A 24,732-nucleotide genomic window follows, 5' to 3' on the forward strand; every position below is an offset into this window, starting at 1 on the left:
ATTCAGATAGGGTGGCATTGTTTGCTACAGTTCTGTCTGGGTGCTTAGCTTTTATGGCGGATTGCGAGGTGACAAACCACTCGATGCGGTGACATGGCCACGTAGATTACCAAAACACACACACACGCACATAAACAAACTTGAGGAGATTGAAGTTTCATACAGTCTCATGATAAGGCTTTGGCAGCTGAGATCCTTCTTTAAGCTAACACAATGGCCTTTTTCTGCAGTGACTAACAGGTTATTTAGATGGCAGTGGGCTGAGACAGTGGTGGATCTTTGGAGGAGGCAAAGCAGGCTGGGTAGAGAGTGACAGGAAGGGAGGGAATCTATCATGTGAGATGCAATGAGGACCACTGTTGAGTTTGTTCATGTGCACACAACACACACTTGGGGCGACTGTGGCTCAGGTGGTTAAGCGGGTTGGCCAACGATCCAAGGGTTGGCGGTTCAATCCCCGCCCGGCCACCTGTGTCATGGTTGTTGTGTCCTTGGGCAAGACACTTCACCCACCTTGCCTTGTGTGAATGTGTATGATTGCTGTATGTTTGAGGTGGTGGTCGGAGGGGCCGTTGGCGCTGAATGGCAGCCACGCTTCCGTCAGTCTGCCCCAGGGCAGCTGTGGCTACTCTCGTAGTTTACCACCACCGGTATGACTGAGTGTGAACGAATTGAACCAGGAAATGTAAAGCGTCTTTGAGTGCCTAGGCAATAAAGCGCTATATAAAACCTATCAATTATTATTATTACTTGCGCTACTATCTCGCAAATTCAATCTCAAACTCATTCCCTTTATCTACCTAATGCAAATGTGCCTCTACAACACAGGGAGGGCAGAACATACCTGCTGATGTTTTCCCCCCGAAGCACACACAGTCTGTCACACACACACACACACACACACACACACACACACACACACACACACACACACACACACACACACACACACACACACACACAGGCTGAACACACACACACAGGCTGAACACACAAAGATACACTGCATTGTTTTTAATCTGTAATAGCAGGCAGGATTCCTCTTGACTGTGACAAGGAGATACACCCCCATCTGAATTTATTCAGCTGGGTATATGAATCAGTCAGTGTGTGTCTGTGTATGTGTGTGTGTGCCTTTGCACATGTCTGCCAGAGTATGCTATTTATAGTTTTAGTTGAGATGCACACAGGAGACATAGAAGTAGAAAGTGACGGAGGGAAAGATATAGTGGTGTGTTTTCTAGAGTATCTCCATCGTGCCAGTCTGTCAGTGTCTGACTTCAGTGACATTCTTTTTGGTTCACCTGTGTGCACACGTGTTGAAATATGACTTTCAGCAACAGTGGGGGCAAACTGTATAGAGGCTGTCACGCCGAGATGTACTGTGTGATTGTCTGTGCGTCCGACAAAGAACTGCCGCCAGTGCCACGCTTTGCTTTAGGGAGACAACTAAACATAGATGTTTTTGGATCTCTTGTTACATCCAGCCATGCCCTACGTTAGATGTTTTAATTATAGTCATTTCCACACCCTCAAATATTAAGTCAGTTAAGTGTGGAGTGAAGATGGATAATTGCATTACTTATATCCAAAGGTACCAAGAGAAACCAGCATCAAAAATAATCTGATTCTCCATACCTGTGTATTTGAGGTGATTCAAAAAGTCCTCGGAAACATACATACTTCCATAGGGTATTTATTCAAAGCACTAGGTTTACATCTTCTTCAGCAAACTGCACTGGTGCTTATTCCATCTTCTGACTTGAGGAGAGAGTGTGGTCGAAGCCATCTTGGATGTAACTTCTTGTTCTCATCAGACCTTCCATTCTGTAGAACTTTGGCCCACTAGAAAAAAAAATACATCCTTTTACCCTCATCTAAAACACACACACACACACACACACACACACACACACACACACACACACACCCCTCATCATATCCCAATATCAGTCCCACACTGATAATGTCGTCTCTCTTTCCCTGCTGTCATCGGCGAGTAGCGTGAGTGACAGCGGTCATCCAACCAATGACGGCTCATTAATCAAAAGTGCCAGCAACACCTATTATTGCACCATGTTGTTACCATGGTGACAAGAGGAGGGGACAGCTGAGATCTACCTCAGCATTGCCCCTTGCGCTCGGCCACTCAAGGCTCATGCCAATCAGTGCCAGTCAATGCCAGTTTGAATTGGCAGAGCTATATATCATAATAGATGGACTGCTCTCCCGAGTGGATAAGATTCCCATATGGGGCCAGTCAGGAAAGATGGAAGCTGTCAGTCAAGCTGTTACATTTTCATAAAAATCAGTGCTGAAAGTTTGTATTCTAACTTTACGTGTTTGTTTGGTCTTTTTTGTTGTTGTTGCAGTTAATGTCTGTCTGGCTCTTAGTATTTTGTTGTCTCTTTTTTGTAATTTTTCTTGCAAATTAAATGAGAATTATGAATCCCAGCTGCAATTGAGTTAATGGAGATGATTTACAACCATCTTTGATCATTGATAGTAACAATGTTGCCTTGGTCTAAGTAGTTCAGGATGAAAACAATAATCCAGGAACAAGATACATTTTGTTTTGAGTAAAGGCTTCAACTATTCCTGTTCCATTTTTCACATTCAATATTTGAAGGTTTTGTGTAACTTGTTAGCCATTACTTGCGTACAATCGTACATGGAATAAAAAAAATCCATTATGCTTGTCTAAACTGAGTAGTGTTTTTGTAAACTGGCAAGTCATTGAAACTTTTTTCATGCCCCTCATCCATTTATTTTATTACACACATCTGAAGCAACCATGCAGATGTATTTTCTATCATTGCTCCCATGACATGCTGTACCTGTACACTGCAGTTATTCAATTCTTCAAACAATACATTTCTTTTGCATTTTGTCTTGCCATCATATTTAATCCTTGTATGTTTCTCTGCAGCTGTCGAGGGTTCCAGTGGAGGCCTGTGGTCAGTACTCAACCTGCAGTGAATGTCTTGGATCAGGTGACCCCCACTGTGGATGGTGTGTCCTGCACAACATGTAAGTACCACTAAAACTGTCATTGATATGTGCACACACACACACACACACACACGCACACATCTATGCAAACACACATCAGTATTTGTCTTTTTCCTTTTTATTTTTCAGGCATGCAAACACTACATTTTCTTTCTCCAGCCATTAACAGAGCACCACACAAATTAACCAGACAGACTGTTGGTTGCTCTGTTTTGGTTTTTAGCCTCCCCCACCTCAGTGACGCCTGGGCCCATGCCCAGCACTCCCTCGCAGCCCCCTTGAGCATTCAAGGACTCCTTTAGCCAACCCAGGCCAATTCTCAGATTGCTTTCCTGGGGCTGGGCGTTGTGCCAGCGACCCCCTCAGATCCATTACCAAACCTAACCACTGGCATTGTTTACCAGCCCTGAAACCAGAGCCTGGTGAGAGCACAGACACACTGACAGGCACTGCCAGGGCTCCGATGGGCGCCTCTCCAAACTTCAGGAGTTAACACAAGGAGACCAATAGCTTCTGTTATTGTAATGAACTGGAAAGTGTTGAATGAGATATCACAGATTATCTCATTAACCATAGTCCACCTACTCTTTGCCTTGCTAACCTGATGTCCTTTGTGGGTTTGTAGTTTTTAGCTTTACATTTATGTGTGTCTGTCTTTTTCATTCTCCCCTTCGAATGCACAAAAATTCACTCACACCCCAGCTGCTGTCAAGCCCGTGTCCCTCAAGATTGAAGTGGGAGATGCGCTTGCTTGGGGCAGGGAGATTTCCCACTCCACTGTAAATTGAAAATTGTTTTCTTGTGTGGGTGTGCCCGCCCCTGGGGGGGGGGGGGGGGGGAGAGAGATAGAGAGAGAGTGTGTGTAATAAGTCTGACAAGACATTCTGACAAAGACGAGAAAAAAATAATGATATCAAGATGGTCATCCTGGATATAAACTGGAAGAGAGGTGAGCTGTGAATGAGGGGTCAAATGAGATCTGAAAAGTGTTCTTGGTGAGGAAAAGACTGAGTGTGTGTGCAGCCCAGTGAAGAAAGAATAAATAGAGGATGAATGTGTATGAGGTCTCCAGGGCAGAAAGTGCAATAGCAGACAGAGGACACACTGTAGTGGGTTATGGTTCATATACCAGAGGTTAGGGGAAATTCACACACACACACACACACACACACACACACACACACACACACACACACATGCAAGATGACGTAATGCATCAATCCAGATTTTCATATTTATCACAATTTAAGTTATTGAACTTCCTCTCTAAACACACTTGACCATACATTATTCAACCACAATAGGGTATTTAAGAAGATTATTTAATTTTCAGATAATCTGGCCAGAACATAAAGTAGCTTGATAAATGTAAACAACAATTTAAGGGCCACTAGTGAGCAGCCATCATGCCGATCGCAATTTTAATCAAATATTAAGTGTGTCTGAACGCATGTAAAAATGGTCAGTGTATGAGTTCATGTTCAATTTTATTAAATTGTTTTTCCAACATGTTTTCACAAATCCATTAACGCCCTGGACAGCCTCCCAGTCTGAGCAAATGGGTGGCCACCGATTGGCCTGTCACACTTAGCCTGATAGAATCGGCTCACCTCAGCTCAACCCTTCTCCCCTGGCTCATGCACACACAAGGGCATGGATACACACACTCGCAAATCCACACACACACACACACACACACACACAAAGACCTTTCTTGCTGAAGCATTATTGTCAAGTCACCGAAAATAGAATAGAACCCGGGGAAAGAGAGAAAACCACCAAAAGTCGATTTGTAGGTGTCCAGGTGTTTGAGGGCAGAATGGGAGATTGCAAGTGTTTTGTGTGTTTGAGGTTGTGAATGTCACTTGGACTCACAGTTTTGCCTCTGTTTCACCCTTCTAGCACACACACACTCTCATTGGCAGGTGCTGTAAGCGTCACACACACAAACACACACACCGTGTAAAATGATTGACCACAGGTCACTCTTCCTCAGCACCCTCCATCCTCCACCCTGTGAATTCTTATCAGGGTTTTGGTATAACTGAAGTAGTTAATTACCAAAATAATGTATGGAAAATGTTCAGTGGCACAGTGGAAACACAGTGGCAAAGCAGAGCACTTCATGCAATGCTATCCTGGATTGTGCAATGGATTTTCAAGTCATACACAAGCAAAAAATACATGCACACAGAGATGGATACTTATTGTACAAAGCCACATATATTCTGCAAAACATGTCAGCTTTTCACCACGGGTCAGTTTTGTTTAGTCTCTTGAGGATGAGCAGAAAGCTATTAGCTGTCTTGAATTACACACACAAGGTCCTCTAAATGTATGCTTCGATGGTCCCTAAGCAAACTCCCCAAGCGAATGGCTCAGATATACTGTGTGTGTATGCATGTCTCCACTTCTTCACCATGCCCCCTTAATTTAATGACAGTCCCGTGTGGTCACCAGTGGCGCAAGCACATTAACAAACCTGATTCACAATTTGATAGAGTGCATCCCAGCAGACATCCAAGAAACATCCAAAGATTGAAAAAAATGTCCACACAGACACATAACCAAACTTACTGAAAATAAAGAGAAACACTTTTAGTACACTACTTCTCAATTTTCCGAAAATATTTTTAACATCCATTTTATCATCAACATGTCTTGTTTACTTTTTCTCATATCCTCAGTAACTGGAAGCAACAGCATATAGGTGTAAAATATTGACAAGGGCATGTTGCAGGGTACAATTAACAATTGCTGAAGAAGAAAGAAAATAAATGCATTATGTCTTAAGGTACATGGTGACCATGAGCAAATGCATTGTGTCTGTCCTCGGTGAGTAGAACTGACACACACATACGAACAAACAGGCACACACACTTGCCTGACCCAGCAGCCTTCTCTCTAGGCGTTTCAGCTATAACAAATGCAACATATCCAGTGCAAGCTGAACTATTTGATCTTCAGGGATGAATATAACTATGTGTGGTTCCCTACCACTTGAGTATCTTTGCAGAATAACATTTATTTTTTCATATTGCCCAGAGAAATGACCCAGATTCACACCTATACACATAATAGAGTAGCACTGCTGAGCGCAAACTCCTTAACGGAATGGAAAAGTCGAAATCATTGAATTACGGAAAAACAAACACTTGTAGACGTTCTAAGACTCTGCCATTCACTTGAGTGCATTCTTCTTTATTCTGTGATTGGACAGGACTCCTGCTCAGTCATTCATAGCTCGTATTGATTAACCTGACATTACAGAATGTAGCCAAAGGGAAAACCAATAATTGAGTGTCAATAAATGAATGGCAGCCTTTTGGTGCTGGTCGACTGCATTTCTGTGGACGGGACAAGTGATGTATGTGTTGCTATTATAACGGGAGGATAGTTGTTATTTTGTGTCTTAATATACAATGCGATGCTAAGGTTAAAGATATTTCTTCAAAGAATAAAAAATGTAAAAGAAGACACCCTGCCAAGTTGACTGCAGACCAAAGGTTTAAACAATGCAGCTTTATTGATGTATTGCTAAAAGGCCAAAACAGATGAGACAATCTCTTCAACCCACACTGCTTACTTTGTGCTGGAAGGAACGGTGCTGAGGGGAAAGGATAGCATGCTGTTCATCCTCAAAGTGTTCTTCCAGATAGTTTGTTGTTCCCAATCAACCTTGAAATCGCCTGACTGTGCTGAGAGCAAACAGGATTGCAAGCACTCTCTCACTCCCTCCCTCCCTCTCTCTATTTCTCTCTCTCTCGCTCCCTCTCTCTCTCTCTCTCTATCAGCATTGCTTTTATTTACTCTATAGATCGGTGAGAGGAGCTGTTAGAGAGAACACCAGGGGAAGAGAAGAAAGGCAATCAATAGTACAGGGGGAGGAAATCAACAGGAGCGGATAGCGTGTGGGTGGGTGGGTGAGGTGTTGGTGTCTGATTGCAGTCATTGTCCTTGATGAATACTGACCATTCTATTTAGTGATTCATATGTCTCCTTTTATAGACATATGCTCCTATTTATTCTAGCAACTGTATCATTTTATCCTATATGCCCCCTACAGTATATATGTTTTTTGAGCCCAGTAAGGGAGCCTTGCATCTAATTCCCCCCCCCCCCCCCCCCCTGCAGTTCACCATGCCACTATTCCAGTGAACCTGATACCTCAGTTGTCAAACAAACCTGTCTCAGCCTATCAGACTCATGCCAATGCTTTCTTCTGCTGAGATGCGCGATTTATGCTAATGCCTGTCTATGGCTCCGCAGGTGAAAGGAAAGACTTCACTCATGTCAGGCCCCCCCCCCCCTTCTTCATTCCCCTTCTTTTCACATTTTTACCACTGACGAGCCATGTCATACAATGTCAATCAAAGTAGAGACTTTAGAGTATTACCTGTAAGGGAGTATCTATAAGAACCATAGTGTAGACCTACATACCTAGCCAACTCAAAGGTTGGCATGCTTATTGAATGCATATTTATTTTACAAACCAGTCATTTACTTAGTTTAAGTTCTGCATTTTCCATTATAACTTCATAGTTATTTGATACATGTCTAGACCTAGTAAGGATAATATTAATAAAGTACAGTCACATAACATTATCGTAAATCAACTTATTTAGTCACTTTCCTATTATTGACACAAGTTTGCTGATACTTGTTGATCCATTTATCAAAACCCTGGGGTTTTGTGTAGAACTCTTTTTGTCTCCTCACAGTATGACACTAGTCTGTTATGACATACCTTTTGTGTGCTTCTCAACCTCTCCAAGTACAGCAGGGGCACTTCAGCAATGAGCCAATATGCCAGAATAGTTACCGCCACGTTATGGATATGCTACCTCCCCCTAATGCCGATCTGTCAGCTGTCAGTTTTCTAAGTGGTTACTAGGCTGTCAACAGCCCTGTCATGTGTGACAGCCGGGACAATTTTAAAACCTTTTTTTTGAGAAGTAGCATTGTCAAAATGAATTTCATCCTATTTGGCATAGACGTTGGGGCATATCTCGCATTACTTTGTGATATCATTGTCAATTTGGAACAAGTGGTGCTAATGTTGCAATATCTCCACATTAATAATTGGTTTGACATATCTCAATCTCTGCTCTCTTCTTTTGGCTGCGATAGGAGTAATATTCCCAGAGTGCTGATATCGTTTTTTGACTTTCTCACTTTTTCGTTTCCTCCTCCAGACGATTCTCTTCACTATCTTTCAAATCACTGCGTATCTCCAGCAGCTTTTAATGCACTATATACAGGATGTATCTATGTGCCTGTCTGCTTCCGCTCATATTTCTGTGGTAGTGTGCTTCAATGACTCCACTCACAGTCTGCATATATTTGTTTACATATCATCCGTTTCACTTCTTTGTCCACACATGGTCCGTGTGCGTCAGATCCCAATGATGTGTGTTTGCCCATAAACAGCATCGCTCTCCTACACTCCTGCTCACTCCTTTCCTCTCTTCCTCCAAATACTCATAAACATCGATCCCTTTCTTGAAGTGGAATGGGGACACTAAAGTCTTCTGAGCCACTGGCCACAGGCAGATGCCCTCTCTCCAAGTTACTGCAAGAAGGTCCGTCCGTGCAATCAATAGTAAACTTCTAGAAGGTGAACAGGGGATTTACAGGCTAGTGCTCATGAATCTGTGGAGCCAGACAACCACTGTGTACTAAAATATCTTGAGACTTTGAATCTGCACACACATGACTGCTTCTTAGACTATTCCGTCAGCGTGGTAATCTTGTTCAAACTAATTGCTCTTATGAAGTTGTATACTTGAGTAACACAATCACACATTGAGTTGTCGAACATGTGTACTTACTGGCTCATTAGGGCAATGCAAAAAAAAGTTCAGGAAGTCATAAGTAAACACACAAAATGGCTGATAAAACTGGCAAGTCATGCTGCAAGGCTTCTAGTCTTTCTAAATCCTTTGTTTTCTCAAGACATCTTCGGTGCTGTCAAACGCATAACCTTTTCAAAGGGAAAAGCTAATTGCCACATCCGCTGAATGGTTTCTTTCTCTCTCTTTCTCTCTCTCTCTCTCTCTCTCTCTCTCTCTCTCTCTCTCTCATATTAATTTTGCACTGCCGCTACCTGACGCTGTGTCACAGTCATCCGTTGCCAGAATGTGCTCATTACAGCAGTATGCCAAACTAATGCTAATCAAACTGCAGTGCAACAATTAGCCTGCTACCAAGGACTCGTGTTTGGTTATGGCAACCACTGGCCAAAATAATTTGTGTTAATTGCGTGTTTGAATGCACGATTGTGGTGTTTTTGACTAGTGTGATGCTGCATCTGAGCTCTTACCGTGTTTTATCTACTTCTGGTTTCAGGGACTGACTGAATTCATAATTGAAAGTAGTTTATTGCTGAAAGGACCAGCAATTAGAAGGCAACACAGTTTCCAAAAATAATTACTGAAAGGTTCATCGATTTGTGATGCAGACAACACCTTGGCTTCCAGTAAAAAGAAAAATAAGAAAAAAAAGTTGCTGTGTGGAAAAATTATAACATGGTCAACTCTCCAAGTAAAATGTATTCCAGTTGTTTCTTTGATCCTGGGATCTTTGCCTCCATGGCACTTTCTCTGATGTGTGTGCCCAGTGGGTAGGATGGATGGCCATCCCCTGAGTATGGGTGACTTGTTTCAACCCCCTGTTACCTCCCTCTACCTTTCGCTGGATGCTGAGGAAAGTTGAGGGAAGGGAACAAGGCCAAGAAGTGACAGGGGCATCAGGACGGAACGGAGGAGTGCTGCACCTCCCAGTCCCCTCTCAACTGTCACCAGCATAGTGTGAATACACACACACACACACACCTAACTCCCCAGCGCCAACACACACATGCACAAGCACATACACACCAACTGCATGCCCACTTCTAAGTCGGAGGCCATTGCTCACTGTCACCTATTGTCACCATTTCACACACCGGGAAACACAAGAGGTGGGAAATGGACATGCCCACACACACACACACACACACACACACACACACACACACACACACACACACACACACACACTCACACTCACACACGCTGAGGAAGGTGTCTCTTGCCTTTGTCCAACAGAGCATGAACCAGACACAGGGACTGACATGAGACAGAGGATGAATGAGTGCTGCATTGACAGTCAAAGGCATGGAAAGATATTGTGATGTATTCCATGCAAAAGAGTGGGGTGAGTGAGAAAGACAGGTCACATAAATTCAAAGAAAGAGAGAGTGGGGATGAGAAATCTTCCAGTGAAGGGCATAAATTAAACTCTAGGATCAGGTACTCTAGTTGAGTGTGTGAGGGGTAAACGGACACACACGCAGATAGTTCATCTTTACTATGATGAAGAGTGCTATACTGGGAGAGTACTCATACTTCACATGCATGGTGCTATTGCAACAGCTGCATAGTAAGCATGTTATATAATCCTGTAGTAAGCCCCACTGATTGTTCAGCATTAATATTAGATTGTTTTGTACCTGAGATTACCCTAGCATGCCGAGACAGTATAATGTCATTAGTGTGTATCTGTTATTATAAATTGAATCCCAAGCTGGACACTTTAAGCTTTATTCATGGTCAAGATATTGCGTACACCACACAGGCACTTGCTGAGTGGGGTTATTCTCTATGGGAACAATCAGAACAGGATTCAAGTTAACATTTTTGAGTGTTAATACAATTTTTTTTAGTATTTTTTTATCACATCAATCTTCCTTAATGTAAGAAGAGAATGGAGAGTTAGTTTTTTTGTTGAATGTTAGAAGCATTCCCATTAATGAGGCCTCCACAGGCTGGATATCGACTCCTTTGGATCAGTAGTATCATATGCTGCCTTCTACAGCTGTGCACATGCAGCATCATAACATAATATATGGAAGATAAAAGCCAAGTGCACTTTGGAGACCCCATTGAGAGGCAGCCCTCCAGTGCCCTGCCCTATCACCCTGTGTTATGAAAACCTCATCAAACAGGGGACTTCAATATACAAATACCTTGAGAAATACTGGTGATGCAATGATATGAAACAGTTTGTGTCTGGGCTTTTGCTCTATGAATGTGAGGTCAGATTGTGTTTTGATGTTGTAATAAATGGGACAGTGATATGTGAGCTGTTTGGAAACGTTCCTGTATTAGCTTTTACATCCTTTATCTGTTTTAACCCAGCTTTCACGTCAGTTACATTCTGTCATATTCAAACACAAAGAAGTAACAACCTAAGAACATTAAAAAGTAAAGATTAAGTAATTAAGATGTATGAATAACCAGCAATAGTGTAGTTAGCTGGATCATTAACAAGTATAATTGCTTTAATAACCCTTTTACCCTCTTTTGTAATTACAAAATGCAACATTTGTGTGACATTTCATTACCCCCCCTTCTCTCTCGCTGTCAACACACACACACACACACACACACACACACACACACACACACACACACACACACACACACACACACACACACACACTTACCAACACCTCTGAGCCGGACAGATAAAGCTGTTTAATATAGACATAGCCTAATGACATCTTCCAAGGTAGTAGTGGCATCACATATGCTAGATAAACAGCCTAATACGCCTGCCACACCCTTCAACCATTAGAAAGCTCAGCCAAGGCTTTTTTTTATTTTTTTTGTGTGTTGCGTGTTCATGTGAAAGAGAATTGAAGGAAGTTGGTGGCACAGCTCTTTCACAGCTGCTGAACTTGTGTGGTGGAGTGTGAGGCACCCCAAGAGTCATGGCAGTGAGAAACAGCTGGTACTTGTTTGCCCCCAGGGCCAGGTTGAAGCGGTTGATCACCATCTATGATGTGTTTGTGTGCGTGAGGGAGAAATAGAGCATTTATCCAGGTTGTAGAAAATAATAAGTCTTGATAGCCTGGATTTTATTTACATGTTTATGGAACATTGATTAACAAAATCTGTCTTTTTAACTGCCTGTAACACTTGTTTCTCGTGTGTGTGTGGGGGGGGGGGGGGGGGGGGGCTGTATGTATGTTGTATGTGTGTGTGTGTACCTATGCAAGCTCTCAGCAGCAGTGTTACTGTGTAAGTTTACACTTCAATTTAACGCTCAGCCCGTATTCTTGCATTGCTAGAATGTAAAGGGAATGGCAATTTCAATGTCTGAATATAGGCTAGTGTGTGTGTGTGTGTGTGTGTGTGTGTGTGTGTGTGTGTGTGTGTGTGTGTGTGTGTGTGTGTGTGTGTGTGTGTGTGTGTGTGTGTGTGTGTGTGTGTGTGTGTGTGTGTGTGTGTGTGTGTGTGTGGCCACAAACGGGAGACACAGGGTCATGGCCAGTGGTCCAGGTAATGACTCTCCCACAGGCCCCTCCATGCGGATTTATGCTCTGTGGACCAACACTCTTAATGATAGCACACGGAGGCGCTTTCTGACTGGTGTGTGTGTGTGTGTCAGTGGTCACATGTGTGAGGGATGTGGCCAGGCTAAATGTAGATGTGTGTGTGATTTGACTAAAACTCTGTGATACATCGCCTACTCCCCAGTACCTTCTACAGCCTCAGGCTATTAGTATGTATAGGATTCCACATAGTGTCTGATGATGCATGGGTTGTTTGGTAATTGGGTTTCAGTTGGACTACAGAGTGCCTCTTTGTTGTGCATTGATTTACCACAAACAGTGCTGTAAAGGCAGAAATCTAGTTGTGTAGTATACAACAAATGCTTCAAAAAGGTTTTGTTTATTTTTTGTAAATAAGAATATGTGTGTGTGTGTGTGTGTGTGTGTGTGTGTGTGTGTGTGTGTGTGTCAATGTATTTGTTTTCTCCAGCGACATGAGCATTTGATAGAGCTCAGGATGGCTGGACCTGGGCTTTGTGAGATTTTAATAGCTTTCAGTTCCCTAGCCTGCTTGACCTTCTTCATGCTTCACATTAGATATGCATTACACCTGAAGTCTCGCATGGCCGGTTGCATTTGCACCCTCTCTTTAGTATATTTGGTCCCTATACGCTCCCCTGAGCCCTGCAACCTGTGCCCCACTGATACTCGTCTATTTTCAGCCAAGGGATCAAACCTGGAATTATACTTTGTCCCCACGCCTTCAGAAATACCAGAGAATAGTGTATGCTTGATACTGATGCCAAAACGTTGTTTTGAACTGAACGGCAAACTCTTTCTAAAGTTTCTCTCTCTTTAAGTTGTGCTGTTATGGTTTTCACAGTTACCCAAACAAAGTTCTGCTCTTTTGAGTTCCTGTTCTCTTTGTTTCTCTGTTTCTTTTTATGTAGTTTCCAGTCTTTTACAGGGCATGCCAAATTATGCTGGTGCACATTTCAAACGTCAACTATAGATCAAAGAGTCCGTGCTGTTTCCTTTTTTAAGTTACATTTTACTTAGATAAAGATGCTGTAGTCATATGCATGTGACATGGCTTGCAGTGAATTAGACATATTAGAATTCAACACCTAATGTCGATACACATACTGCACAGTATAATGAGATCATTTGGTATTCTAAAATGTGTAGTCAATTAAATCATCAAAAGGACTAAATTATAAATGATTGTCTGATGAAGTATATTATCCGTAGGGCCGTCTAGTTTTGAATAACTGTGACAGCCTCATCAACAACAACTGCTTTGGCTAAACATCCTTCTCTGCCGTCTTCTCAGTCTCACTCTAATTGTGACACCTTATCAAAGGTTGTGAGAAACAACGGGCGCAGATTAGTTCCCATTCAGAGGCAATCTAATCCATTCAGCTCGCCCTTTCATAATGTGTCATTGCCAGTCAGTCAAACAACTCTGCACAACAGCAGTGTTTACCATCCAAATTAAATTAATATTTCGGACATCTAATTCTCCACCATAGAGAAAGCCCCAGTCAGGCTTTGTATGACTGTTATTTGAAATCTAAATCACTTTGATTTTCCGTTGCTGTGTAAATGGTCTTTGATGTTTACGAAGGGCGGGATTGTTTTATATTGTTACAAATGATTCAGTCTTTGTTTCTTTCAAGGCCTGTCTGGCTAGTAATTGAAAACAATTATCCAATGCTTTGCTCTGATAATACCCACCTCTTACATCAGCTAGACCATGTACACTATTATCTTCAGTATCCTTTCACTGAAGCCTCAAATCAGCCAGCATGGTGTGGACATGTGGGTTAATCCAAATCAATATGTGTACATACCTTACACATCAGTGAGCTATTCAGTGGGGATGCATGACTACTTCTTAAAGAAGAATCCATATATGTTACCCACCAGTACTTCAGTAGGATGTTGTCCTGCTGGTATATACAGCAGAATGAATCTAAAGATGGGGAATACATTGCACAAAAGCAGGGATTGTAGAAATGTTCCCCCCACAATGAATTAATGTACATTGTATTACAGTGTGCAGATAGAAGATGAAACACAAACAAGAAAGTCCAGTTATTGTCAGTCATTTTCTCAATGTGTGCAAGTTAAATAGTATGTTGGCAGAGGACATTGCATCACAGAAAAAGTTGACTCAGGACATTTCTTTCCCTCCAGAATAACCTGTGTTTTGTATGTGTAGCCCTCTGGGAGGGCACTCTGCACTGCACCATTGCAGTGGTCTCATTGAAAAACACAAAAACCCCTGCACTTTCTGCAGCAGCGCCATTGTCCAACCCTTAGGGAAGAAGAGAGATGCAGAGACAAGAAAAAGCTTTTGAGTCCCTGTCCTAGCATGGTTCGTGTGTGGGATGTGAAAGTTAATAATCCAACCTGTTGGCTGTTTCTTCTGGGCCAGCAAGTCTTTGACCTTCTGAGTCTGAGAAACAGATTGAATGTTACACAGTTCCTGCAGGGCCATATGACATTTTTGTAGATAAACAGTGGCTATCCAGGTACGTGCAATACAATTCACTGGCTTGCACTACCACCGCTATTTATAAATGATATGACATTTTATAGTAAGTAAAGTTAAAGAAGTAAATAAAAATATATGCTGTAAACGCTGGCATTGCATATATTGTCAGACTACCGGGCTCCACCTGCATTCATACAATGAAAAATAGTCAGAACTGAAACCCTTTAAGAGGGTATATTGTTGTTTTATGTGGATCCTTGTTGCAGAGTGAGGGTGTTTGGGTTTTTAATGAAAATGTCCATGTTCACTGCAATTTTGCATAACAAGCCAAACGAATTGGCCCCTGTCCACTTTTTACAGCAAGTGATATACTGTACACTATTTAATGGTAATGTAGTTACAGGCCCCAGTCCAGTTATGCCAGCTCTAGTTGTTGCGCTCATCAACTCACACTACCTCATTATGTCTGTTTAGCTTGTAACTGTATTAAGATACACTGTAAAACTCTGCTCATGATAGAAAGTGTGGGCTGCACATTTTCTCAGAAGATATTCTTTCTCATAAACATTGCACATTGTGACCAGCACACATAAAACCTAACCTAAAAGTGTTATTTGCTGTGAGATCACTATTAACAAGTCTTGATGTTGTAAACCTGGGTCACATAAACATAGCTAAAGTGAAACTGGGGCTCATTCCAAAATCACTCCCTTCTTCAGTCATTCACTAATACCTATATCATGGACACCCAGTAGTGAAAAGTAAATTGAGATTTAATAATAGTAGTGATAGTAGTGAATTAGAATTAATGACATGCAATCTTCACAATCGAAAAAATCAAAGACCTTTAATTGATAAATGTTGGTCCATGGCTAGCGACCTATCGTCTTGAAGTAACATCTTCCAGGAAGCAATAAAATGTTGATTACATAGATACTGAAGGGAACAGCATGTATGTATATTTACTATGTGTGTCTGAGAGAGAGGGAGAAATTGATGGGATGGCTTTCACCCATTTATTATTCAATTGTAATGATTCAGTCACTCAAAGTAATGATTCGCTCACAGAGATGTTGTCAGTAAATGCTAAGGCATAACTAATAGTGTTTTCGGCATAAGATTTTTGGTTTTTCTATCACTGTCAAGATTTTTTTTTTAAATGATTGCAGCAACAGACCCATGGGTACATACAAGGAAGAGTGCAATAGTTAGATTTGTAAGTAAAAGTGTGTCCTTGTGGGTATATGTGTATGTGTGTGTTGTTTGCCTGGGGGTGCTTATATGATGTGGTCTTATTAAATCAGCGCTAGAAAAAGGAGGAGCAGACAGGAGTGATAGAGAAGCACAAAGGAACCCGAAGCGATTAAACCCCTGCTCAAACCGGCTTAGCTGTGAAAGCTTCACAGAGAGAGCCAACAATGGCTGCCTTCCTTTATAAATCTTGCTTCTCTTTGGCATATACTCTTCCACTCTCTCTACCCTGCACTATTTACCACTCCTCCCTTTTTTTTCTCTCTCTCCGTCTCTCAAACAAATGATATATTTTCTTTTCTTTATGTTTCTCCCTTCTCTTTTTCCTGCACATAAGGCCGCTTAACTTAACTCATGTCAGGTCAAAACCCACCCTTCCTTAGTCTCTACAATTCAGGATAAAAAGCTTCTTGCTGCATTAGGTATTACTGCATTTTGGACGTCAACAGCCTGCAAAGTCTGCCCTTCATTGGTTCATTACGACCTCTTCTTGCCTTTTTATTCTTCACTTTCTTTTAAAGATTTGTAGGGCACTCTGGATTTGACAGGTTGTTAATTGCACATAAAGTTTGTGTCTAAATCAATAAGGGACTGTCATAAGTTTTATGCGACGATTAGATGAGAACATGAGTTTAAATGTGAGTGTGTGGAGAAGACTATAAGCTGGATGTTATACCGCAATTCGGGCTGGTTGATTTCGCACAGAATTTCTCACCAAACATTAATTTATCAACAACTTAAAGCTTGATTAGTGTTCTGTCTGTCACTTCTGCTTTGATATTGCTATAAGTTTTTTGTTGGAAATGACTTGCATCTCACTTACAAACCCATTTAGATGATAAAACTATGGGGAACCACCCTGCAGTGTGTTGAGGGATAGAGTTAAGAAGTAAATTCTTCTTTCAACACAAAAGGGTTCAGTCCTCCAACTCCCTAAAGCGCTTGCAGCAGACTGGTTTAGACCGCTTGGCTCTAGTATTAAGGGGTGAAGGAATCCATCCATGCCCCCCCCCCTCCACACCAATATCCACATCTCCACCTGCACTTGGCATTACCTGTGAATGCCAGTCATTAAGACAGCATTACAAAGACAAGGCCCTACGTTCTTCCACGACGGATCAGCTCCACTTCCACATATAGAGCAACCATTGTTTTAAATGCCGCTGCCCCCAACCCCCCCTGGAGACCAGGTTTCCCCATTCACTTGCCACTGTAGCTGGTACACTGCCAGAGAGGAAATATGATAAATGTGCCTAACTCCGTCAGGGGAGCGACGGGACATTCTCCTTTTCCCAGGTGGAAACAGGTGGAAAAGGGGGGTAGGGTTACCAGATTTGTGTGTGTGTGTTGTGTGTGTGTGTGTGTGTGTGTGTGTGTGTGTGTGTGTGTGTGTGTGTGTGTGTGTGTGTGTGTGTGTGTGTGTGTGTGTGTGTATTACTCATCCGTGAATAACACCCCCCCCCCCTCTCTTGTTTTTCTTTCCAGGTGCACCAGAAAGGAGAAATGCGAGCGCTCATCAGAGCCCCGTCGCTTTGCATCAGACATCAAGCAGTGTGTGCGTCTCAGTGTCCACCCAAACAACATCTCTGTGTCCCAGTTCAGTGTGACGGTGAGCAGACACACACACACACACACACACACACACACACACACACACACACACTCACTCTCTTTGTCCACACTAAATATGAAACAATTACTTGTTCTCTAAGATTGTGTACAGTGTTTGCCATGTCATACATTTATTTTCATTACTTCTCATTACTAGGACATGTTTAATATTCAAATATCCTGAAATAGATCCTAGTTGTCATTTCCTTATTGTTTTATTGCAATGCTTCTTTCTAGTGTTATTTGAAGGATAGAATGTGATTACATTTGAGGGAGCTGATATGGAGCCGTATCGCAGTAAACAGTGCGGCTAGCTGAATGTGTTGCCATTGAGAAAGTCTTGTCTGGCAGTTTGACAATCTCACGCACTCAAACATAGTTTGTCGTACGATGTAATTATGCTCTAGATACTGATTAGTGGCCTGTGTTAACTCTATAATCCCTCCTTACATCATTTTACTGCCTGCCAACACGCACCCTTCAAAACCTGACCTCACAACTTTAGAGTCCCGTCCAGTGTTAATACTCTCCCCAACAAATGTCAACAATTGTTAACGGCACACAGTTTAGCTCAGCTGTATTTATTGGGATTGTTGGCAACTAAATGCAGCACTTTTCCCCTGGACATTTCATTTCTGAAACAGCTGCCAGATTTTAAGGCTCTGAATGTGTTTTGATGGTTTAAGTAGAGTATATTGATTAGTGTGCAGGGAGCCGTGATACTTTGAAAACAAAAATGTCTCTGCAGTGATTCCAGAAACCACAAACGCTGAAAGAGAGCCTTTTACAAAAGGTTGTAACAATAAATGTTATAGAAAATCCCACTGACCTTAACCTCCTTAAACCATTCCACATTTCAATTTCCCATGTCCTTTTTTAATTGTTGTTTGGAAATGGCTTTGCATCTCAGTGACCATGTGCATACATATCAAATGGGATTTCCTAAGGTCAAACCTGAATGCCTATTCTGCATGGGTGTTGCTCTAAAGGGGTCACATGAGAAATGTTGATTTTCTGAGGTACACCTCAGCATCCACTCTAATGATATTCATGGTGTGTGTGTGTGTGTGTGTGTGTGTGTGTGTGTGTGTGTGTGTGTGTGTGTGTGTGTGTGTGTGTGTGTGAGCCTATAGAGAGTGTTTAACCTTTTCCCAGTGAGCAGGTTACCCAAAGGCTATGCCACACGTCTCCCATCCAACTGATTGCAGGGCAGAGGCTCCTGCTAGATTCATCCTTGACCTTTGTGTTATTAAATATTTTCTTGGAAAGATGAGCCAAGGCATTCTTGAGAGAAGGAAAGAGACTCAGTGGGGAAATCGGATCAATTATTGTTGTATTTGGTTTATTTGGGTTCTGTATGAAAAGATTTCTCTAAAAGCCTCAAGTGGAATTGTGTCTCTATCCATCTGTGTTTTTAATTAGTTTTTTTATTTCAAGTCTTAAACAATAACTACACCTGACAGCCCTAAACAACAATACAATTATGATTGAATTACAACTCACAAACATGTTTGTGCAGACATTATACATTACAATAAAATGTAAAGCTTAAAGTAAAGGGGTTATAAAACCACCAATGTCATTTGTAGTCTAATGTAGTGTTTACTTCAGAATAAATGTAAGTACCTAAGTCACGTCACATAGTTTTTTTCCTCTCTCTTTTTCCTGGCATATGCTTTTGAATAAATTCTCCCCAATCTTGCTAAGCCTCTTTTCACCATGACAACATGAATAGCCCATCATCACATATCCTCTGCATTAGATAAGGTGTTTTGTAAACTACAGGAGTGTGTGTGTGTGTGTGTGTGTGTGTGTGTGTGTACGTGTGGAGGATGTTTCTCTTAAGTTGAATAAGTCATTTTAATATTTATGCAGCCCTGCTGTGGCTAGGTTTGACCGTGACTACTTTAAATGTAATTGGAGAAACTCACGGTCTGCCTGTATTCTCTCTTTCAAAGGGTGAAAAAAATGTAAGCAAGAGAAGAAGGAGGTGAAAGGCATATAGCGTGAGAGAGGGAGGGGTGGGTAAGCCATAGAAGTGCACTGTCCATGTTGTGTGGGAAGCTGTTTATCTGTTTACACCCGCGTTGCCAACTTCTCATTAAACAGCAATATAAAAACAGCGCAGGTCAGCTCTCTGCTCTACTCTGGCTTTCAGCATCACATCATAAGTGTACTACAGACTGCGACTCAAATCAATGCCTAGACCAATGCCCACTGCAGACACGCTTTTCCATCAATATGTATATTTTGGTCATGACCCACCACTCCACCACGCCCCTCCTTTTCCCCTTATTTTTCAAGGACACTTTTTTTACTGAGCCACAGCGTAAGGGAGCATTGTAGTTGTATAATGACCATTGGGGCTCAGATCTACTCTGACCATAGTTGCAATCATTAAATCATCTTTGTGGTGCTTTATCGATAGTATTTCAAACTGATGAATGATTTTTGCATTGTGACGCTATAATTGCAAAACAATAAAAAAATCAACAGAATGCTTTCTTTTAAGTTTCGTTTTGCTATGGTTCACCAGCATTTCAGAGCTATGGCTCACTTTCATAAGTTAATTTCATTATTATATCTTGTTAATATTCTGTACTTTTAACCCATGTTTCTATCATTGTCTCCCTACAGTTAGTGTTGGAGGCCCATAATGTCCCAGAACTTTCTGCGGGCGTCAACTGCACCTTTGAGGACCTGGCTGAGATGAATGGCTTGGTGGAGGGAAATCGGATCAAGTGCTTCTCGCCTGCTGAGAAAGAGATGCCCCGTATTATTGTCGATAAAGGTAAGGGTGGAGCTATTCCAACATTTCTCAAAATGCAACATAAGGATTGCATTAGGACAACATTATAAGGGAATAGGTTTTCAGTACAAGCCAGTGGTGGATTTGACAGTGGGGAAACTGAATGTGCAAATTACATTTAATGAACTGAACTTTGACGTAGATATTTGTAATATTTGGAAAAATCAACACATTGGCAGCATCAGCAAGTCATCAGCAGTAGAGCACCTGTTGAATAAACACATGCATGTCATGTAGGCTATCCCCCTCCAGCATGCTATTCCTACAGCTATGAGTGTTCTATGAATTTTTCTCTTTTCTTTTTGCCATCACCAACTCGGTAGGCCTCGGAGCACTGCCCTAGGACATATTTAGCAATTGAATGAACGCTAGTTATTAGGCTGCTGTGGGATTTATTTACCACACTCCCTCAAAGTGAATACGGTTGGCTCCAGAGGGAGTGATGGGACCTAAGTTAACCCCGGTGCAAAGAAAAATAAGAATATCAAGCGGCGCAGCTGAGCTTTATTTTTACTTTAGTACTTCAGCTAATTTAGTGCCTGGAGCTTTCACAGTTCCAGAAGGCAGTGGCACTGTTTCCATTGCTTTCAGAAGGCAAACAGCTAACAACAAATCTGACAATATTCTTTCCATGAGCAAAGAAGAGGGAAAAAATGCTCTTCACCTCCCCTCTCCATGGTCTGCTAAGCCTGGTCTACTTGAACACAGCTCCCATGTGAGATGGCCTGTCCCCCAGGCAGGCAATCCTTCATCACAAACACTCATTGTGTCATCATGTTGAGATAATGAAGATGCCAAGAAGTCCTTCCATACTTCCAAAAAAATAACTGAATAACTGAGTAATGAATGGAAAGAGAAAATAGAAAAGACAGAGATTATCCATAAATAATGCTCAAAATGTGCAAAGAAAGGAATGCTAACTGATGTTTCAAAGACCCCACCATTGTTGAGGTCATAGCACTAAAGAACCATGGCTTGTGTCTTGCTTGCAAAAATATTATCATACGAATTGTTTTGTAGATGTTGAAGACAAAACATTTTTTCACACATAACTGAAGTGAGGTGACCACAATTAAATCACAGTTGTGTGAAGAGACCTTTTAGCCCTCAGCTGTGCGCCGACATTTTTATTTTACTTAATTTATTCAGTGCGCCCACATAAACCCGCAGAAACACATTGCAATGAACCAACCCACGGCACCAGTGCAATAAAGTAATCCACCGATAAACAGCAAACATGTACAGATGTGAGCCTGACAGGAAGCCTGAGGGTGCTCTGGGGGATTAAAATCAGTTTGTTTAATGTTTGCCAATGTAAACCACATGTAAAGCTGGCCATGTTGCAATCATGCAAATATAGATGTTCTAAGTCTGACATGCACACGACTGAAGGACATAGCATGTCTCCCCATCCTTTGCTTTGTTTTTCTCTCAAAACCTAAAAAAAACAAAACACAATTGTATTCCTTTTCCTGTTTCAACTAGAGGAACAATTTCCCACCTTTTTGCCTTAATTTGAACCTTTCATTTTTCAGCTTTTTTACTGGTACTCATTAAGCTTGGTTGAAAGAGAGAAAAAACTAGCAAGTGACGGATTGGAGTGAAAAGAGAGAGAGAGAGAAAGGATAGATAGTGTTAGCAGGCTTCAAGGTAACATTTAGGTGGCCCTAATTAGGACGGATCCGTTGTCAGCGGTGCTTTACTGTGATTGATGAATGATTCCTTCTTTGTTAGAGAGATGGAGAGAGACACAGGGGAGGAGAAGGAGGCGCTATGTGAAGTGAAGTGAAGGGACCTGCGTGTAGAGATAGAGTTGAAATGAGAGAGAGAGAGAGGTGCAGAGGTAGTGTAGAGAGAGAGAGCACAGTTACTGTAGATGTGCTCTTGAATTAAACATGAACTCCTTCATTAGGGCCAGACAAAAGGACACACCAAATAAAGATGAGGCACAAGCTCTCTATCTCACACACACACACACACACACACACACACACACACACACTGGTTTCTGTTTCATCCTTTCCCCCTTTACCTTGTCAAAGACACTCTCAAAGACTTTTCCTGGGGAATATTCCCATCCCCAGGGAAATGTGTGTGCACCTACTTTTATTGTCTCTCTCTTGTAAGGCGGTCGGTAGGGATAGGGAGATTTAACCCAACAAAACCTAGTCTACTCTCCCCTTTGCTATAGATACTGCCTGTACCGTTTCAACAGGCTAAGCACCTGTGGCTTCAAGCAGTGCAGTCGGCTGTTCTTAGCAGGAAAATCTAATATCATTAAAAAATTAATAAAGTCAGAAAAATGATATGAAAAAGTGAAGAAAGGGGGCGCCTTTAGCTCAGTTGGTAGGGCGTCCCCTCCATCGGCCTCGGCCAGCAGTGGACCCGGGTTCGATTCCAGCCCGCGGTCGTTCTCTGCATGTCACTCCCCTCTCTGCCCCATTTCAACTCTGTCTCTACATTATCAATAAAGCATAAAAATGCCAAAACAATATCTGAAAAAAAAAGAAAGTGAAGAAAAATATTTTCTTAGAGGCAAAGTAGCTGTGTCATGCAACCATTAATGTTATAATAATGGTTTGTTTCTCTTTCCTCTTTGTTTTAAAAGTTGAATGAAATAATGGGTTCAATAAAGGACTGCTGAAACAAAAGCAATCCTCCTTTAAGTTTTTATTATTTTTCTCTTTTTAAAGCAAATGCACAACATTCTGAATATCCAATTAATCTTGACTTTGATCTCTGTTTTTTCTCTAGGTGACCACCAGATCGTGCAGCTCTATCTCAAGTCCAAGGAGACCGGCCTGGCATTTGCAAATACAAGTTTTGTTTTCTACAACTGTAGTGTGCACAAGTCGTAAGTCTAGTTATTGCTTTCCACATCACAGATAGCTTGTCATAAGTCTAATTCCTTTATATTGATTTAAAAAAAAACTGACCTGGGTAATTAAACTGTAAGCTAGTTGACACATTGAGCTTCTGTTCTAGTGTATATATGCTGCTGTTCAATACTAATTCCTTATCCTCTGCTCTCCATTCAGGTGTTTGTCTTGTGTGAGTAGTCCTTACCAGTGCCACTGGTGTAAATACAGACATGACTGTACCCACGACCCGCGCACATGTTCCTTCCAGGAGGGCAGAGTCAAGAAGGCAGAGGTGAGAACCAGCCAGTGTTGTATCTGGTTAACTTTTTTCTTATTGGTCTGTTAACTCAACTTACCTCAGTGTTGAGTGTGTCAGTGCGTCAGCTGTTGTCAGGAGGCCCATAATTGCTTGCAGCACTATTGCCTTTAGGATTGACGACATTTCAACTTCAGCCCATTAAGACAATGTCCAAGAATTCCCACAGTTATTAAAGCTGCACAGCTCCAGCCAGCTCCTTTGCTTTGGGCCAGCTAAGTAATAAAACATGGTCAAATAAATTGAGGGGAAATGTTTGGCTATGTGACACCAAAAGTGATCATTTTAAGTTTCATATGCAAAAAAGAGTAATGTTAAAAGGAATGAGACACCTTTCGGCTGTAGCGCTTCCATCTGGCATGATTCTCTTGGCATGTCCCGCTCTTGACTGCACATCAAAGGGCAGTGGAAACTAATAAAACGGAGCCATTTCCTCTTGCCTACCCCTATTCCCTGCGACAGCTTAGTCTGTGTGAATTATCAATAGTATTGGCAGCCGGCTCTATTCCCGTCGAAGCAGAGCCTACCGTAATGAGGCCGCTCTGCAGCACAAGACAAGCCACTCACTGGATGGGGTACATTGAGTGAGTGCCCCTAAACCGCCCACTCCCCATCCTATGAGAGAGGCCTGACTCTGGTTTAGAGTCACTGCCACAGTGGCAAACCTTCAGGGCAGAGCAACGTGGAAAAGGAATGGCTGGGTAGGTTCCCATGCATGTGTTTAACCTCTGGTGTGTGCTGGTGGGTACAATATGTCTGTGTGAGCGTTGGTTTTATTTTTATGTGTGTGTGTGTGTGTGTGTGTGTGTGTGTGTGTGTGTGTGTGTGTGTGTGTTAATCTTAATACAGTTTTCCTTGCTTATACCCTGCCAAATCATGGTAGTTTTCAGGGGGAGGCTTTTACAGGGAGTTAGTGGCCTGTTAATCCTTGCCTGAGGTTCACTATGATGAAGATCACTAGTGCTCATGTCTGGGTTGGCAGACGCTGTAGGACGGGAAGGGACAAGCTTAGCCAGATTGCTTCCTTTGATGAGCAGTCTGCTCTCAATTGTG

General features: G+C 42.0%; 1 protein-coding gene across 2 annotated transcripts in view; it reads left to right on the forward strand.

Moving 5' to 3' along the window:
- Positions 1 to 24,732, forward strand: part of plxna4 (plexin A4) — a 211,609-nt gene that overhangs the window by 131,341 nt on the left and 55,536 nt on the right. For both annotated transcript variants that reach the window (XR_013845451.1, XM_080050959.1), the window contains exons 5-9: positions 2,930 to 3,030; positions 17,568 to 17,691; positions 20,331 to 20,484; positions 23,257 to 23,356; positions 23,541 to 23,655. Coding sequence is in view for 1 of the 2 variants with exons in the window: in XM_080050959.1 (XP_079907085.1) it covers positions 2,930 to 3,030; positions 17,568 to 17,691; positions 20,331 to 20,484; positions 23,257 to 23,356; positions 23,541 to 23,655 (594 nt within the window). In the remaining variant the exon portion in view is untranslated. The remainder of the gene's footprint in view (positions 1 to 2,929; positions 3,031 to 17,567; positions 17,692 to 20,330; positions 20,485 to 23,256; positions 23,357 to 23,540; positions 23,656 to 24,732) is intronic.

This window comes from Ammodytes marinus, assembly GCF_949987685.1.
Source record: "Ammodytes marinus genome assembly, chromosome: 22".
Lineage (NCBI taxonomy): Eukaryota > Metazoa > Chordata > Actinopteri > Uranoscopiformes > Ammodytidae > Ammodytes > Ammodytes marinus.